General features: G+C 39.1%; 1 protein-coding gene across 10 annotated transcripts in view; it reads right to left on the bottom strand.

Moving 5' to 3' along the window:
• The window catches only part of ERC2 (ELKS/RAB6-interacting/CAST family member 2), an 830,030-nt gene that overhangs the window by 571,927 nt on the left and 237,561 nt on the right, over window positions 1–20,542 (bottom strand). For all 10 annotated transcript variants that reach the window (XR_012159812.1, XR_012159814.1, XR_012159815.1 and 7 more), the window contains one exon: window positions 14,309–14,476. Coding sequence is in view for 1 of the 10 variants with exons in the window: in XM_073351518.1 (XP_073207619.1) it covers window positions 14,309–14,476 (168 nt within the window). In the remaining 9 variants the exon portion in view is untranslated. The remainder of the gene's footprint in view (window positions 1–14,308; window positions 14,477–20,542) is intronic.

The raw sequence follows: 20,542 nt of genomic DNA, 5'->3' as shown, positions 1-20,542 counted from the left end.
TTAGGGGCCACCAAATGAAATTAATGGGCAGCAGGTTTAAAACAAATAAAAGGAAGTTCTTCATTCAGTGCACAGTCAACCTGTGGAACTCCTTGCCTGAGGAGGTTGTGAAGGCGAGGACCATAACAGGGTTTAAAAGAGAACTGGATAAATTCATGGAGGTTAAGTCCATTAATGGCTATTAGCCAGGATGGGTAAGGAAAGGTGAGAAGAGAATAAGAGACGATGACTACTTGGCGAGAAAAAAATGAGCAAGCTGAGACCCACCAGAAAAACCTGGAGATCCTTTTCCACGTCCTGCTGACCTCAAAGAGAATGAGATAAGAGGTCTATACGAGTCCTTTCCATTTTCCCTGCTGATGTGATAGAGTGAACAAAGGCTGAAGAAACGAGGGCTCCACTTTATTCCCTCCTGTCAACTTTAGTAGAATCCCAGGTGGGAGAATATCTTTGCCCTGGTCTCAGCATATGTACACCTTACAAATTGTGCTGGGGTTGGAAAATGACTTCTATACACTTTACAAGATGTGTAAGAAAGAACTTCACTCTGAGGCACCTCTAATATGCCTTAGCAAAGATTTCCAAATAGGACCAGGAGGAGATGGAGTTAAGTTCCCACCTCAACTATTCACTGGCTTGTAGAGCAGTAGCCATGCACCACAGTGAGTAAGCTTAACCATATATACACAAAATGTCTTCCAGTACTTTCTCTGGGGCAGTACATCTCTGCATAACCCAGAATTATGAGCTGTACCTTAAATACAACTGTGTGAGAAATGGTTTTCCCATCCTGCAAAATATTCAAAGATTTCAAAATTTTTCACAGTTTTACATTGGGGCAAAACTGAGACCTTTTGAATTCCTTTTGTGAAAAACTAGAGTAAGAGAGAAACCCTAGGATACCCAAGAGCCCAGTGGTTAGGCCACTCACCTAGGATAAGGGACACCCAGATTCAAGTCCCTGCTCTGCCTGATTTAGAGCAGAGACTTGAACCTGGGTCTCCCACATGAGTAACCTAACTGCAGAGCTATTAACTATTCTGGGGGGGTCTCTCTCTTTCTCTCTCACTGAATTCCATCCGAGACCTGAGAAACCTTTCCCAATGAACTTTTTACCTAAAGTGATAGGTTTCTGCAAACAGTTTTGATTTCAATGAAATGGCATTTTCCAGCATAAAAAACGTTTACTTGGAAAATTCAGCTCTAGATTTAAAGTCCCTAGTAATCAGTATGTTGGGAAACAAAAGCCAGAAGAAGACAGGCACAGTGCTACGTCGGGGTTTGTCAACAGAATACATTAGCTACATATATTCAAAAATCAGGCATTACAAAACAAGGAAATTTAGAGCTAAGGTTATATTTAAAAGAAATCCAAATAAATTAAGTAGTGGAAATGCACAGTTAAAGCACCCAAACAAACTTAATATGTTCAGATTTCATTAACAACAGTCTCATAATGTTTGATACTCTTGAGTTACTCATAGCTACTGTCTATCTACTGTATTTATGTATGAAGGGAATACACCATATTATTCAGACAAAATTGTTGAATCCCTTCTTTACGTGCAAAACTCAACTTGACCTTATAATCAATTAATCAAAAATTGATAATTTTATGGGTTCAAATTTACTTAATAATTAAAGAGACTTCAGATAACCAAGCTTGACTGACTTTATTAAAAAACTGTCAGTCAGAACATAACAGAAAAGATATGCGCTACCAAACCAGAGTCTGTTAGATCCAAGCCTAGCAGCAGTGGCATGTTTGATCTCAGCTGATTTCAACCTGCATGATTCTGATTGTCTGCTTTTAGTCTGTTATAATTATACCCCTAGGTTTTCAGACCATTTATAGTTTCAGCTGCTGTTCGTTAGACTCAGACTCATACACTTTAAGGTCAGAAGGGACCATCATGATCATCTAGTCTGACCTCCTGTACATTGCAGGCCACAGAACTTCACCCACCCACTCCTATAATAAACTCCTAATCTCTGGCTGAGTTACTGAAGTCCTCAAATCATGACTTAAAGACTTCAAGTTATAGAGAATCCACCATCTACACTAGTTTAAATCTTCAAGTGACCCATGGCCCATGCTGCAGAGGAAGGTGAAAAAACGCCAGGGACTCCGCAAGTCTGACCCAGGAGAAAATTCCTTCCTCTTTTCTACCTGAAATACCTCTTATTTTAATACATATCCAGACTGTCATATTTCATAAATTTCTTAACTGCAAAATTAATATCTGCTGCTTACTCACTGAGGTGATACATTACATTTATATATCTTCCTGCCTGTTGCAGTTAAGACATTACTTGTGGAATCATTGGGCTCTGTGTTAAAGGTCAATATATCTTTCCTAACACGTTTAGTAAGCTTGTATTTTTCCCATTTTAGCATGGCCATAGACAATTATGTGAATCTGGTTCATGAGCAAGGTATAGGCCTTATAAAAGTCTGGTTCATAGATGAACAACCTTAACCATTAGGTCTTCACCAGAAGTACAATAATGAAGATTGTGTAAATCAGGGATAAAGTAAAAAATGCTAATTCACTATAAGACCATGAGAACCTCCCGCCACCTTTTTTTTTTAAGCACTGGTTGGGAGGCAGATGATCTGGGTTCTACTCCTGGAGTTGCCAAGTGTCCAGTCTAAAAGGGAACCTGGCAGTATCTGGTCAGCACTGTGGATCAGACACTAAAAGTCCAGTTAACTGCAGTAACTGGCCTCCATCACTGGGGGGGGGTAGAAAGAGCAGCAGCTGCTGCTGGAGCCTGGAGGAGCAGTGGAGCACTAAGGAACAGCTCCAGTGGAAAGAGGTACCAGCAGCTCCTCCCACCTCCCAAGTGCAGCTCTCCCTGCCCTGCCCCACCCCAATATGGCTCTCCCTCCCCCACCCTGCCCCAGTCACCCCCCACCCCAGTGTGGCTCTCCCTCCCCCACCCTGACCCAGTCACCGCCCCTCACCATTGATGCCTGGCTCTCCCTGTCCCTTTCTGGCCCCAGTTACACACCCCTGGAGCCTGGCTCTCTCCAACATCCTGCCCCAGTCACCCCTCAATTCCTAGAGCCCTGCTCAGCTGGCAGGGGGAGGGTGGTGGAGAGAGCAGCGAGCTGGGGGAAGAGAAGCAGGGGTCGGGGCCTCAAAGGAAAGAGGTGGAGCAAGGGGCGGGGCCTCGGGGAAGAGGTAGAGCAGGGGAACTGGACTCAGTGTCCAGTTTTCACAAATGAGAAAGTTGACCACCCTACTCCTGACTCTAACAAAAACTGCCTGTGTGACACTTGTTCAACACAAACTCTATCTTAGCTTGCCTAGCATGAGTGTTGTGAGGCACAGTTCAGTGAAGCTTGTTAAGTGCTTTAACGTGCACATATGGAAGGTACTATACACCTGTAGAGTATTAATACTAGGGTTGTCAATCGATTAAAAAAATTAATTGTGATTAATCACACTGTTAAACAATAATAGAATACCATTTATTTAAATATTTTTGAATGTTTTCTACATTTTCAAATTACAACACAGAATACAAACTCTACAGTGCTCACTTTATATTTATTTTTATTTACACTGTAAAAACGAATATAAATAGTATATTTCAATTCACCTAATACAAGTACCTTTGTGCAATCTCTTTATAATGAAAGTTGAACTTACAAATGTAGAATTATGTTCAAAAAATAACTGCATTCAAAAATAAAACAATGTAAAACTTTAGGCCCTACAAGTCCACTCAGTCCTACTTCATCCAATTGCTCAGACAAATAAGTCTGGTTATAATTTGCAGAAGATAATGCTGCCCATATCTTGTTTACAATGTCACCTGAAAATGAGAACAGGTCTTCACATGGCACTGTTGTAACCAGCATCACAAGATATTTACATGCCAGATGCGCTAAAGATTCATATGTCCCTTCATGCTTCAACCACCATTCCAGAATATATGTGTCCATGCTGACGACGGGTTCTGCTCGATAACAATCCAAAGCAGAGTGGACTGACACATTTTCATTTTCATCATCTGAGTCAGATACCACCAGAAGAAGCTTGATTTTCTTTTTTGGTGGTTTGGGTTCTGTAGTTTCCACATTGTAGTGTTGCTCTTTTAAGACATCTGAAAGCATTCTCCAAACCTTGTCCCTCAGATTTTGGACCGCACTTCTGATTCTTAAACCTTGGGTCGAGTGCTGTAGCTATTTTTAGAAATTCACATTGGTACCTTCTTTGCGTTTGTCAAATCTGCTGTGAAAGTGTTCTTAAAACGAACATGTGCTGGGTCATCATCTGAAACTCCTATAACATGAAATATATGGCAGAATGCAGGCAAATCAGAACAGGAGACATACAATTCCCCCCCAAGGAGTTCAGTCACAAATTTAATTAACGCATTATTTTTTTAACGAGCATCACCAGCATGGAAGCATGTCCTCTGGAATGGTGGCCAAAGCATGAAGGGGCATATGAATGTTTAGCATATCTAGCACGTAAATACATTGCAACGCCAACTACAAAAATGCCATGCGAATGCCTGTTCTCACTTTCAGGTAACATTGTAAATAAGAAGCAGGCAGCAGTATCTCCCATAAATGTAAACAAATTTGTTTGTCTTAGCAATTGTCTGAACAAGAAGTAGGACTGAGTGGACTTGTAGGCTCGAAAGTTTTACACTGTTTTGTTTTTGAGTGCAGTTATGTAACACAAAAAAATTACATTTGTTGGTTACACTTTCATAATAAAGAGATTGTACTACAGTACTTGTATGAGGTGAATTGAAAAATACTATTTCTTTTGTTTATCATTTTTACAGTGCAAATATTTGAAATCAAAAATAATAATATAAAGTAATCACTGTACACTTTGTATTCTGTGATGTAATAGAAATCAATATATTTGAACATGTAGAAAAACATCCATAAATATTTAATAAATTTCAATTGGTATTCTATTGTTTAAAAGTGCGATTAATTACAATTAATTTTTTTAATCGCAGTTAGTTTTTTTTAGTTAATCGCATGAATTAACTGCGATTAATCAATAGCCCTAATTAATACTAATGTTGAATTATCTATATAGTGGAATCAGTAATTATTATTGATTCTCTAGAAGGGTAGTTCTACACTGTCTAGCTTTTGCACTACTATAGCTATGAACGACTTTATAGAATTCTATATGTGCAATGTAATAAAAAGGATTGATGAAAAATTAAGAATGCCTTTGTATAAAATTGACAACAGAAATTATATTCGTGTATGAGCATTAACATGGCATGTTATGTGCCAAAATAAGTTGAGAATCTGATGAAACCTTGTTGATTTTTATTATGTACCTAATACACCTAGTATTCTAGAAATTCACTAAGTACAGGGAGTATAATTCATTTCTAGATAACAGATAAAGTCTGTTTTTACAGTATAAAAATAAATATGACTGTATTTAGCACATCTGGGACTCAAGATCATTCAAATAGAATGCAACAGCCCTGCCAGTAAAGTAAAATATATATCTACAATAAAGCATGAGAAACTATGAAGCATTGAGTATATTTCAAAGGAACTGAAAATGGAATTTCTGTAATATTACCTAACGTATACACATTAGGTAAGAGTATACAATCAATGTATATAGTATAAATGAATAAAAATTTTAACACAAGTTATTTAAATATTCTGTTACAAAGAATATATTTTAAATGTATAAATAATATTAATATTAATAATATTTTAATATTATTAATATTTAAATGTATACACTATAATTGTATGCATCCCAGAGAAACACAGACATTACAGAGTCAACTAAAAAGTATTCCCCATTCTAAATTTCCAGGTAGATGAAAATTATTTGGTAAGCAAATTTCAAGGAATTTCATTTACAATCTTCTTGAAGTACATTGCATATATTTGTTTTGAATTGGAACTCATTTTCTTTTTGTGACTTTTACTGTATGCTGAAATGTATATCACTGCATTAAGACTAAAACGCCTATTAACCCATTACATAAACAGAGGTTCTCATTTCTATCTGATCTCCCAGGGAAAAATAAGTCACTTTAATGTGTTCAACCCTGCGGCCAAAAATCTCTTGCACATGAACAATTACAGCTAATTTAAACCCAAATTGCTTCCTCTAAGAGGTGGATATCATTAAGCAACTTTCCCCATTTCCTTTCACAAAGAGATCTTAAAGAGAGAAAAGAACTAAAGAAAATTCCTTGTGATGCAGTATGATAAAATCATTAGGCCTACACTACTTACTTCAAAGAAGAAGTAAGCTTTTCTATGGGGCATATAAAGTAGCTTGCTGTGCTTCAAAGCCTCATCAATTTATTAGGTCATTTAATTATTAAAGTGTGACCAAAACTGTTCAAAATGTCAACAGGTTTCTTTGTGGAAGACTAGATCATCGTGTTTCAGGTTTAGTTATAATCATTTATTACTTAGCAAAGCAGAGAGGAGAAAAAGACAGTTAAAGTTAACATATATAAAAATACACACACACATATATAATGTATACATATATATATGAAAACACAATTTCTGGTGATTAAGTCATTGACAAGTTCAAGTCCACTCTGCATGGATTTAGCCAGCCCCTACAGCACATTCAGGCTTCCCCACCGGGTGCCAGTAAAAGCCATAGGAAAAATGTTTTAAAAGTGCAAGATCTCCACAAATACAGAACAAACTTAAAGCCTTGCTTCATTCATAAACAGATCAAGTCTTGTCTTCTGGCACAGAGGTGAATTAGATCCAGATAGCACTGGGAAGTGATGATATTCAGCAGGAATTATATAGCACCTGTTCTTCAGTAGTACACAAAATCTACTGCTATATGGATCCTTTTCTCATTTAAAGTTAACAGTATCTCACACTATTGGATCAAAATCTCATTACCATTTATATAGTACCATAAATATACATGGCAAATAATAAAAGTCAGGTATGTTCTCTGCCCTGAAGAGCTCACACCGTACCATTCCACCTATCCAATCATTTGAATATTCATCTTTCCTTTGGTTTTCCTGAGAGGCTAACAATAAATGGATGTGTAACAATTGGATCACATCCTTTGCACATCAGACAATTAGGATAATTTTAACTCAAACTGCTTCCTGTAAAATGTTCAAGCTTGAGCCCATTGTCGTGTAGCAAATGAGACCAGAAGGGACTGGAAGCACGGGTAAAAGAAACGTCTTCTCTGTCATAATGCCTGATGCCAGCAATGCATCACAAAGTACCACTGCAGTTTCAGAGGAAACGGTCAGCCCTTTTTTGCCACAGTCCACATGATAACAATAAATGCTGCACTTCCCTTAACGTGTATTGGCTAATGAAGAATTAGGTAATCAAATCAGTGGAGAACTAACTGGAATACATCACTATCAGTATGGCAGGGAAATTAGCGGGGGAATCTGCTCAACATCTTAGATGTCTGTACACAAACACAAGGAGTATGGTGAATAAACAGGAAGAACTGGTGTATCTGTCCATACGCTAATTTATGACTTAACTGGCATCACAGAGATGTGGTGGGCTAAGTCTCATGACGGGAATATTGGTATAGAGGAGTACTATTTTTTCAGGAAGGACAGGCAGTATAAAAAAGGAAGGAGGTGTTGCATTATCCATCAAGAAGACTACACTTGTTCTGAGATCCAGAAGGAGGTGAGAGGCAGAGCAGTTGAAAGTCTCTGGGAAAAGATAAAAATGGTAAAATGATAGGATAGACTAATAGAGACCTGTAAATCAGAAAGAGGAGGTAGATGAGGCATTTTTACAACAAACAGAAATATTCAAAACTCAAGACCAGATAGTAATGAGGCACTTTAATTACCCAGGTAGCTCCTGGAACAGTAATATGGCAAAACACAAAATTTCCAATAAATTCTTGGAATGTATTAGGAACAACCCTTTGTTTCAGAAAGTGGAAGAAGTAACTAGGGGAACTGCCATTTAGACATGATTCTGACCACCACGGAGGAATAGGCAATTAGGGTGAAAGTAATCGTGAAATGATAGATTTCAGGAGTCCAGGGAAAGGATGGCGTGAGAGCAGCAGAATAAGAACAATGGACTTCAAAAAAATCAGACTTTAACAAACTCAGAGGACTGGTAGTTAAGGTCCCATTGGAAGAAAAATCTAAGAAAGAAAGGAGTTCAGGAGAGCTGGCAGTTGCCAAGGAGACAATATTAAAAGACACACTGCAAACTATGCGATGTGAAAGAATTATAGGAAGAACAGTAAGAGGCCAATACAGTTCCATCAGGAGCTCTTTAACTACCTGAAGATCAAAAAGAAATCCTACAATAAGTGGAAAACATGGATAAATTGCTAAGGAGGAGTACAGAAGAACAGCATAAGCATGTACAGACAAAATCAGAAAGGGTAAGGTAAGGGTAAGGAGTTATAATCTGAGTTCTAAAAAGGTTCATGATGACAAGATACTCAACACAATTAATATTAACAACAATGGGGAAGAAAAATAAGCCAAAACAGGGAAAGGTCAGGTTAGAGAATATTTAGGCAAGTTAGATGTATCCAAGTCAGCAGGACCTGATGAAATTCTTCCTAGGGTATTTAAGGAACTAGCTGAAAAAATCTTGGAACTGTTAGCAATTATCTTTGAGAACTCATGGAGGATGGGCGAGGTCCCAGAGGACTGGAGAAGGGCAAATATAATACATATCTTTAAAAGGGGGAAACAAAGGATGCTGGAATTACAGACCAGTCAGCCTAACTTTGATCTCTGGAAGGATACTGGAACAAATTAATAAACAACCAATTTGTATGCACCTAGAAGATAATAACATTATAAGGAATAGCCAGCATGGGTTTGTCAAGACAAATCATGCCAAACCAACATAATTTCCTTCTTTGGCAGAGATGCTGGCCCTAGTGGATAGAGGGAAACAGTATATAGGATATATCTTGCTTTTAATAAGGCTTTTGTCATAGTCCCACATGACATTGTCAGAAGCAAACTAGGGAAATGCAGTCTAGTTTCATTTAATATAAGGTGGGTGCACAACTAGTTGAAAGACCATACTCAATGGCCAATGTCAAACTGGGAGGGCCTATCTAGTGGAGTACTGCAGGGGTCATTCCTGGGTGTGGTTCTATTCAATATTTTCATTAATGACTTCGATAATGGAGTGGAGAGTATACCTATAAAATTTGCAGATTACATCAAACTGTGAGGGTTACAGTTAATCCTGGAGGACAGGATTAAAATGCAAAAGAACCCTGACAAGTTGGAGACTTGGTCTGAAATCAACAAGATGAATTTCAATAAAGACCCAAGTGCAAAGTACTTCACTTAAGAAAAGTCAAATGAATACCCACAAAATGGGTGGTAGCACTGCTGAAAAGGATCTGGGCTTTATAGTGGATCACAAAGTGAATATGAGTCAATGTGATGCAGTTGCAAAAAAAAGGCTAATATTCTGGGGTGTATTAACATGAGTATTATAGGAAAGACATTGGAGGCAATTGTCCCATTCTACACAGTACTGGTGAGGCCTCAGCTGGATTATTGTGTCCAGTTCTGGACATCACACTTTAGGAAAGATGTGCTCAAATTGGAGAGAATTCAGAGGAGAGAAATAAAAATGATAAAAGGATTAGAAACCTGACAAATGAGGAAACATTAAAAAACGGGCATGTTTAGTCCTGAGAAAACACCAGATAACAGTCTTCATATATGTTAAGGACATGTAATAAAGAAGACAGTGATAAAACGGTTAACTACCTATAACTGTTGTTCTTCGAGATGTGATACAGATATGTGTTCTATGGGGGGGCAGGGTGTCCTGTGCAGTGGAGCCGGATAACTTTGCCTAGCAGTACCTGTAGAGGTATGCTCATGCCCCGCAGGCATAGCCCCTCCTCTGGTCATATAAAGGTGGCTCCACCCTGACCCTCTCAGCTCCTTCACACCAAATATTGTAAGTGCAGACTCTGATGCAGAGTAGATGGGGGGGAGGGGTGACAGAAGTAGGTAACCATTTTTTCTTCTTTGAGTAAATGCAGCTGCGTATTCTATGTGGGCGACTTGCAAGCAGTACTCACAGAACATAGGGCTTGGAGATTATTTAAAGCAGGATTACAGGACTGCTTTCCCAAAGTTTGCATCTGATCTGGATGCAGCCTTAATGGCACAGTGGTTTGTACAGATATGCACAGAGGACCACGTGGTCACCCTGCGAATGTCCAATATAGCAACGTCATTTACAAATGTCGCTGATATCACCGGAGCTCTGTGAAATGAGCTCGTACCCCTTGAGGAGGTGTAACCTGGGCTATGCTGTCATGATACAGGAAGTTATCCACCTGGAGACTCTCTGTGAAGGCCTGTCATTCGGTCTCCACAGGAAACAAACAGGCGTGGTGAGGAATGGAAAGGTTCAGTTCTGTCAAGATAAAATATTAGACATCACCTAACATCCAGAGTGTGGAGCCACTGCTCCTCTGGGATTGAATGTGGCTTAGGAAAAAACATTGGTAGATCTATGTGGTTCAAATGAAACTTGGATTCCACATATGAGAAAAACTAGAAGTGCGGACACATGGTTTCTTTGTCTTTGGAAAATTGCATGTAAGGAAGCTCTGCCATCAAAGCATAGAACTCGCACACGCACCTTGCAGATGTTATCACCACAGGTGAGGCAGTTTTCTGACACAGAAGGGAATAAGAAGAAGTTGCCAGAGGCTTAAACAAAGATACTGTAAGAGCTACTAAAATAATATTAAAGCAACCGGCTCTTTAACCGGATAGGTGGAGATGAGCGACATCTTTCACGAACCTCACTGCCATAGGGTTTGAAAACACAAACTTCCCATGGATAGGTGGATGAAATGCTGAAATTGACACCGGTGGATCCTCAGTGAACTAATCACAAGGCCAGAAGACTGAAGGTGTAATAGGTACTCCAAGATGTCCTGGATACAAGCCCATGTTGGTTGAACTCCCCAGGCTAATGACCATACTGAGAACCACTTCCACCCTGGCAGAGAGCTTCCCACCGTTAAGCGAGACCTGTTGGACTGCCTCCGAGCATCATTCCTCCTCCTCATGTAACCATGCAGCATCCATTCTGTGAGATGCAGGGAACTGATCGCTGGGTGAAAATCCTGACTGGGCTATTGAGTCAGGAGGTCACGATGAAGAGGAAGGGATATGGAAGGTTGGACCAACAATGTGAGGAGGTTGGAAAACCAATATTGTCTCGACTGCACTGGAAAACAAATCTCAAGATGATCAGAATTGGAGGAATGACATATAAAAGTGCCAGTTCCCAGCTCAAGTGAAAAGCATCAATCAACAAGCCTGAACTGAGACCCCCCCCTTGGGAACAAAACAACTGGCATTTCTTGTTTTCTCTCATAGCAAACAGGTCAATTGTCAGCATGCCCCAGAGTGCAAAGACAGACTGCAGGATGCTGGGCTTTAGAGATCACTAGCGATTCAGGGAGAAACTCCTGCTGTGGTGATCTGCCCAATGAGTGTGGGTCCCAGGCAAGCAATCAGCCACGGGGGTAATGTTTTCCCTGGTGCAAAACTGCCAGAACCTGATTGCCTCCTGACAAAGCACATTGGAGTGTGCTCCCCCACTGCCTGTTCATATAATACATCACAGTGGTACTATTGGTGAGCATGAAAACCACTGAGCCCCTGATGAGATCTTAAAAGGCCTGACAAGAATCATAGATAGCATAAAGCTCCAGGACATTGATATGTAAAGAAGTTTCACATTCTGACCACAGGCCTTGAACCTTCAGTGACCCCAGATGCAGTCCCCAAACTATTAAAGGAGCCATTGATGACAATAGTTCTGATGGTGGTGACCAAGTGAAGGGAATGCCCTGGCACAAGTCCTGAACCATCCACCACTGCAAGAAATCCAGGACTGGGAGTGGAAGACTCACCAGTCTGTCTAAAGGATGACAGTATGGACGATAGGCTGACTTCAGTCACATTTGAAGAGGATAAAGTCACATGGCATATTGGACTACCTGTGTGCATGCAACCATATGGGCTAGAGACCTCAGGCATACTCAGGCTGTGGTTGAAAGCTGGGTCTTCAGCTCTAGACATAAGTGACAGATTGCCTGGAATCATTTGGTCAGCAGAAATGCTCTCGAATTCGTAGAGTCTATCAGGGCCCAATGAGCTTGATTCTTAGAGTTGGAACCAAAGTTGACCTCCCGCTGTTTAAGAGGAGATACAGATGATTGAGTAGGCATAGTGTGAACTAGATATGACAAAGGACATGCTCTCTTGACTTGCCACTCAGTAACCAATCATCCAGATAACAGAAGATATGAATTCCCCTCTTCCTGAGGTATACTGTTACTGTGACCATCCATTTCATAAAGACCCCAGGGGCAGAAAACAGGCCAAAGGGCTAGTGTTGGTCCACCACAGCAAACCAGTTTGAGAGAATTGCTACATGAAAATAAGCATCCTGAAGGTACAGGCAACAAACCAGTCATTGTGGTTTAAGGCAGGAAGTATTGTTGCCAGGGTGACCATCTGGTATCTCATGTATCAGACATATTTGTTAAGATTACAGAGGCTGAGGATATGTCTCCCAAGGGTTTGGGAACCAGGAAATACTGGGACTAGAATCCCTGTCCCCAGTGCTTCAGGAGGCCCTCCTCTACAGCCCCAAAGGCCAGTAGAGACTGAACCTGCTAAAAGAGTGGTGTCTCGGGAAAGGGGTCCCTGAAAAGCAACGTGGGAAGGGTGGATAGAGAGGAACTGTATGGCATAATCTTATTGGACAGTGCTTAGGATCCAATTGTCTATTGTAATAGAGTCTCAGACATTATAAAAGCAGGTCAGTCAGTCCCCAAACCAGGGGAATGGGGAAGGAGAAGGTACTCCTGGATCATTGTCCTGAACACATGAGTCAGAACAGGCATTTGCTAGGCGCTGTGGGGATGGTGATGGGAAGGGGAGGTGTAGCTGGCTACACCCAGAACCAGAAGACTGCCTCAGTCTCCTTTGGGATCTGTGGCTCTTTCTGAAGTAGTGGTAGGCAGCAGGATGTTTTTACTCTTATTCTATCATCATGATTTTATATTTATGTTTCCTTCTATTTTATTTGACCGATGAAGGCAGATTTGCAATTTCAATTTTTTATTTGTACCTTATTAACATGTAAGAGGATGAATCCTGGGACATGCAGTTCAATAGACACCTAGAATCTCAGAATATATATTTTAAAAATAGAGATTAATGTCAGCTAACTTTTCTCCGTGAATATGATGAACTAAAGTGATATTTGGCCCCTGGAATTCCTTTACCTAGGATTAAACTTTGAACTATCAGGCAAGAAACCAATCCATTTAAATTAGTTTACTTTCCTGAATGTAAAGAGTTTATTTTCCTTTTATAAATGCAGTGTCTAACTGTTCATGTTCTTTTAAAATGCACACCAATTCAAAACTTACAAATAAAACAGTTAAAATATAAATTTAATTCTTATTTTGTGTTTCATACCTTCACAGTAAAAAACAGACATGGAAAAGGAAGACCATTTTTGTGGAGAAGACCATTTTTAACACTGAAATGGTTTATTTAATCACATTTGAAAACCATCTCAACTGCGTAAAGCATATTTAAATATCTATATTTTCAAGCTCTGTACTTTAGACACTACACATTAAAAAACCCTAATATACTGGTCTATTAGGATTAACAATCTATTCACATTTGAAAATCAAAGCTAATTTTCTAAGAAACAAAGACTTCACACCAATAACCTACACCCCTCCTATATTTATGCACCCTTCAAAACATATAAACGCCCTCTCTCTTTAGAATTGAAATGTACAATAGAAGACACAAAAATGAGCATTAGGTCTGAGGAAACAGGTCTGAGGTTCCAAACTATGTCAAGACAATTTGAAATTAGGAGTGAAAATATTAAGAAGAAATGAATTTAGTGGAAATATATTTCACTAAAGACTAGGGAAATCTCAGCTACAGCTACACACCCTTAATGTTGTGGATTCCATACATGGGTCCAATCTTGCAATGCTAACACATGCAGGACTGCTACTGAAGTCAGTAGGTTCTTTTCAAGAACTGCAGGATCAGTGTTAACATACTGTAATAAGGAAAATATGCTAAATGTATTAGCACATGGCAGGGTCTAAGCTGTTACACTATTTTTAACAAATTGAAAAAAAGCCCAGAATATATCTTCTGCAAAGATTTGTAACTAATACATCATTTTAACCCTGACACACTCTGTTAACTAAACACTTATATTGCATTGTATGATGAGAAAATAACTTACCTCTGTCTGAAGTATGGCAGCTCTCTGTTCTTTGGCAGTAAGCGACTCTTTAAGCACTTCAATGTGTTGCTTGCAATCTGAATTCTGATTGCTAAGGGTTTCAAGCTTAGTTTGTAAGGCGAGAAGTTCTGATTCTTTCTTTGAAAGTTCCTGTTTCAATTGGTCAATCTGCAAAATTAAAAAATATTGTTTTACATCATTAATCTCCAATTTATACTCACATGAGTTTGGAGAGATGAGAATAAATCTCCTGTGATGCAACCCAGCTACCTTCTGGAGAGGCAAGAGAAGCATTAAGGTTCTGACCCTGAGATGCTCGGCACCCACAATTTCTATTAAGTTTATGTTTGCAGTGTTGTTATAGTCATGCTGGTCCACGGATATAAGAGACAAGAAGTGAGTGAGGCAATGTCTTTTATTGGACCAACCTCTGTGGTGAAAGTGACAAGCCTACGAGCTCCACAGAGCTCTTCTTTATGTCTGGGAAAGGTAATCAGAGCATCACAGTGAAGTGAGCAATTAATATTTTTTGCAGTTAGAGGACAAAGGAGGGTAAGTGGGGTATAGATTGTTGTAATGAGACATAAATCCAGTGTCTCTACTCAGTCCATGATTTTTGATGTCTAGCAGTTTTGAATTTAAGCTCCCAAGATCAACTTTTGAAGGTGTTGTGCAGGTCTCCTTTGAGGATGAGGTCAGATATGGAGTTATTGTTTTGTGAAAAGTGTTCACTCATAGTTGATAGGATGTTTTTGTCATTTATCATTTTTCTGTGTGCGTTCATTTGAGAGTAGAGTGACTTTCTTGTTTTACCCACATAGTAGTTGTTGGTGCATTTGATGCACTGGATGAGGTACACCACATGTTGTGATGGGCTTGTTAATTGTCCATTTTATTTTGAATGGTTTCTATACAAAGGAAACATAAAGCTTTCATGCATGTGTAGATTGAATGCAACACCATACTCCCTACAAGACCACAGTTATCATTACTATTGGCTGGGGTGAGCCCAGGTTATGAGCGTGGCAGTAAGAACTAGCTGTAGATGAGGAATTTAACCAGGGGGTGGAGAACAGAGTGATAGAACTCTAACCATCTTCCACTTGCCACACAGTTAATGTCCTTCACCCTCCATTTTCCTTCCCTGACAACTCATGCGGAGCTCACCAGTAACAGGAAAGCCGAAGGAAAAAGTCATAATTAAGAAAAGGTTGGATGGGGCGGGGAGAAGGAGAGAATTGGGGAAAAAAATTCCAAATGGTAAGTCTATTAGACTGTAAAAGTTGTGGAAATCCCATCATTTACGACAGGGGTTCTCAACCTGATGCTCATTAACAGGTGTCAGAAGGATCACAGCTACCCTGCCCTTCCCATATTGCTAAATGGAAGAAGGTGTCCTGGGATGGAAAAGACTGAGTATTTCAAACATTTAAAATTGGTCAAAGCACTGGAGAATATATTATAAAGAACAATCCTAAATATAAGATCACATAACAGGTATTCTTCTTCTCAAACTTCTGTGTGACAACAGTGGACCAGCAAATTAGCTACTCAAATACTTTATTGTGAGATACTTAATATTAGCTATTTAAATTACCAAATAACTTTAGCCTGCATGGGGCTGAATGGGCAGCAACTTTTCAGAGATATTATTTCAGTCTGTCCCTCTGCTAACTGTGGCAGGCTCTTGGTTTTCATTTAAAAGTTTTTCCTCACAACCAAAAGGGCCAGGAATTTTTATTTTAAATCAAAGTTTAAATGCTATGAAAGTGACCAAAGAGGAGCTGGAATTGCCCTATCCATTCTCTCCTTTCAGTTTAATCCCAAAGGCCACTTGGGATGAGGTTAAATCTAGAGCTGAAGGGAGTGGTAGCCCAGAAAATAAAAGTTTGTCATGTTTAACCATATCCTCAAAATCAAAACACAATAATATATCACAGCCATAATTCTGAATTACACATTTAGGGTTATTCTCTTTTTCTCTTCACAGGTTTCAGAACATTTTGTATCCACTAGATTGGAGAATTTGGCTGGTCACCCTTTGTCTATTGCACAAAATCCTAATCTATACAGGAAGCTAAAGCAATAGCCTTTATAGTCTTAATTTAGCAAAAGAAAGAAAAAGGAGTGTAGAAAAAAAACAGATGTTGGGAAAAGTAAAGAGAAACATAAAACATGTATCCCAAAACTACTCAAGAAAGAAAAAAAATTCAGCTTGAAAGTAAACCTTCTTCTCTCCTCCCCATCATTTATTTATTTTGCCAGCACATGTAAGAAAATGCGGAAACTAAAACAAAAAGGTACTCAAAATATAGACTGGGAAAATCTGAGTACATAATATAAAGGAGGAACCCTAGATCTGAGGCCAATCTAATTGTATTACATGTTTTATACTAGACCCTTGTGGACATCACACACACCTAATCTCTACTGGAAGCTTTTCACAGCTTTGTTCATGACACTACCAACACTCTGAGAAATAAACAGCCAAGGAAAATGGCTTCATTTTCATCACAGATATGCTCCTCATTGCTCAGAAACTCTCTGCTCATTAGCATGCAGTTCCGGTTTGAAGATCTGTGCACTGTAAGGAGTTCAAGAAAATGTGTTACAGGTCCCAAACACAAAAGAACAGATCCAAGTTAGGATACCAGTGTCTGCGGCAAACTCTTTAATAAAATTAAAATAAAATAAAACAAAAATGAAAATGAAAATGAAAAAGAATGCAAGAGCTGGGACGTCTCCCTTAAAAAGAAATATCCAGGACAGAACAAGACCTCACAATTTTTATCTGATACATTCAGTTGTTAAAAGATTCTTGTACAGTATGGTTCCCTGTAAAAAGTTATGCACTTCTTTAAACAATTCTTTGTCCTCGCTGAAGTGGTTGCATTCCCACTCCATTAAACATCAAGGTGAATGTAAGAAGAATGTTGACATGATCCAGTGAGAACTCACGCCCCCCTATTGGAGTCAAAGTAAAACAATGACCACAATTTCCGTGTGAGTTAGAAATAAAGACTACAATGAAGATTTACCTGGATGTCTGGATATAGATTCTAGATCCAAGTCCAGAAGGGACCCATTGTGATCATCTAGTCTAACCTCCTCTATAACACATCACAAGCCCCAGAACTTCCCCAAAATAATTTCTCGAGCATATTTTTAGAAAACCAGCCAAACTTCATTTAAAGTGGCCAGTGATGGAGAATCCACATGACCCTTGGCAAACTGTTCCAGTGGTTAATTACCCTCACTGTTAATGATATACACCATTATTTCCAGTCTGAATTTGTCTAGCTTCAATTTCTAGCTATTAGATAGTATTTTACCTTTCTCTGCTAGATTGAAGATACCATATATGGTACCCCAGGATCACTAATTGTCTTTATTCCTGACCCTCTCATTCTCTGGAGAAGTTTGGAGGTGTGTGTTTATTATTAGTGTGTTAGACTTTACGAAGAAAATACCTTGATGCTGTACAAATGCAATGTTCACTAATGGTCTTCATGCAGCTGATACACCTTCCTTTCTAGATTTAAATTAAGAAGAGATGTAAACTAAATACCTATTCTTTAAGTATAATAGTATAAAGAGAATTCTAACACCTAACCATGAAAAGAGCCTTGTTCTATTGCTTGGCATCAATCAGGACTTATATTTATCAAAACTTCTTATCAGCAATCTCAGGTTCGACAGACCAGGTATAATAAGATCTGCTTGCTGACAGCCATATAAATACTTTTTCCACCATGAAAGGTTCTCTGATGAATGGCAGAACTAGTATCTTTTTCTGCAAATCTCAGTTGTAAGAGGAAGGACAGGGCTGGTGAAAGAAGGTGTACAGTGTTTCATCAGAATGTGACATACTTATCCAAGTACTGATCTGAAGGTCATGATGAAACAATGGTAGGTATAACAGTCTTCTTCTCATTCATCCGCTCTTTAGAGAAAAGAAATATATTGAACCTCTTCCTCTCAGTAACACTGGAACTCCCCCTTTATATACAAGATTTTGGACATTATTTATACCTTAAAAGCTTCAATATATTTTCTGAGATATTGTAGTAATTACATTGTAAGTCACTGAACTGCATACTTCTAGGTTAACCACATGTGAAAGCATACTGTAATCTCACTAAGGGTAACCCCACTTATGAGTTTTAAAAGACTGTATTGAACATAAAAAGTGCTAAAAAAAAAAAACCTTTAAAAATAAAGTAAGCTGCCAAAAGGGCCATAAGCTTTCATTTCTCCAGTGGGAAGAATCTAAGACATTAGCTAAAACATGGCAGGTGGCATGGGATACTGAAGATACAGGAGATCCCACACTTTCTAAAATTAAGGTATTTTCTGAGCTGGCAAATCCTAATACCTTTAATACCATACAATGATAATTGTTCTCATTGTCTCCATTTTATGGTTGGTATAACTAAGACTCAGAGAGTAAAATGATTTGTCTAGAAGCCAATGGAAGCTGCAGAGGCAGTGCTCAGGGCAGGGCAGGGGCATGTGCAGAGCCGCCTGCTGCACCTCCGCCTAGGAGCAACTGGGACAGGTCACCGCTTGAGGGGAATCACCCAAAGTAAGCACCCCCTGGATCCGGCACCCCGCATCCCCTCCCATACCTCAGATCCCCTCCTGCACCCAAACTCCCTCCCAGAGCCCACACCCACTCCCGCACCCGAACCCTCCCCCCTTTCTCCCTCCCCCCGCATCCAAACTCCTTTCCTCTTTGTTAACTGGCATTTTTTACTTATCAGCACCTCTAATCCCCAAAACATTCTGGATAAAACAGCTTTTACTGTATCTTGACTACAGTAAGGCTTTTGACACTGTCTCATGAATTTCTCATGAACAAACTAGAAAAATATAGCCTAGATGAACCTACTAAAAGGCGAGTATACAACTGGTTGAAAACACAAACAGAAAGTAGTTATCAATGGTTCACAATCAAACTGGAAGGGCCTTTTGAGTGGGGTCCCACAGGGATATGTCCTGGGTCTGATTCTATTCAATATCTTCATAAATTATTTGGATAATGGCATAGAAAGCACACTTATAAAGTTTGTGGACAATACCATGCTGGGAGGGGTTTCAAGTGCTTTGGAGGACAGGATTAGAATTCAAAACGATCTTGACAAACTGGAGAAATGGTCTGAAATAAATAGGATGAAATTTAATAAGGACAAATGCAAAGTACTATAAACAGGATGGAATAATCAATTGCACAAATACAAAATGAGAAATGACTGCCTAGGAAGGAGCACTTCAGAAAAGGATCTGGGGATCATAGTGGATGAGAGTCGTCAATTTAATAATGTTGCAAAAAACCCACCATAACTGTGGGATATATTAGCAGCAGTGTTGTAATAATCATGCCATGAGAATTAATTCTTCCACTCTACTCAGCACTAATAAAGCCTCAACTTGAATACTGTGTCCAGTTCTGAGCACCACATTTTGGGAGAGATGTGGATAAACTGGAGAAAGTCCAGAAGACAGCAACAAAAATTATTAAAGGTCTAGAAAATATGACTTATAACGAAAGACTGAAAAAAAAACCTGGGTTTGTTTAAGCTGGAGAAAAGAAGACTGAGAAGGGAAATAACAGTCTTCAAATACATAAAAGGTTGTTATAAAGAGGAGGGTGATAAATAGTTCTCCTTAACCAGTGAGGACAGGACAAGAAGTAATGGACTTAAGTTGCAGCAAGGGAGATTTACGTTAGACATTAAGAAAAACTTCCTAACTGTCAAGGCGGTTAAGAACCGAAACAAATTACCTAGGGAGATTATGGATCTCCATCCCTGGAGGTTTTAAGAACAGGTTAAATAAATATCTTTCAGGAATGGTCTATATAATAGTTAGGCCTGTCTCAGTGCAGGGGACTGGACTAGATGACCTATCAAGGTCATTTCCAGTCCAACATTTCTATGATTCTCCACCAAATCATGTGGGTTCCTCAGAAGCAGATGTAGCACTGCCCCCTTCAGCAGCTTTTTCAAAATTCCTAGCTACACATTTAAGCACAAAAGGGGCTTTTCCAAAAATTATCAGCCCCACAAAATTTCACATAAAAATAGATGTTGGATGCAGAGGAATGAATGCAAAAAAAAAAAAAAATCAAGAAAAAAAAATGTAGTTTCACAACCAAAATTGCTACAATGCTTTTGACCAGCTTTACTCTGTTTATTATGGTCAGTCTCAACTTCATTATAAATAGTCAGCCAG

Source organism: Lepidochelys kempii, chromosome 7, assembly GCF_965140265.1.
Source record: "Lepidochelys kempii isolate rLepKem1 chromosome 7, rLepKem1.hap2, whole genome shotgun sequence".
Lineage (NCBI taxonomy): Eukaryota > Metazoa > Chordata > Testudines > Cheloniidae > Lepidochelys > Lepidochelys kempii.
Note: the sequence above shows the minus strand (reverse complement) of the source record. Positions and strands in the feature narration are given on the sequence as shown.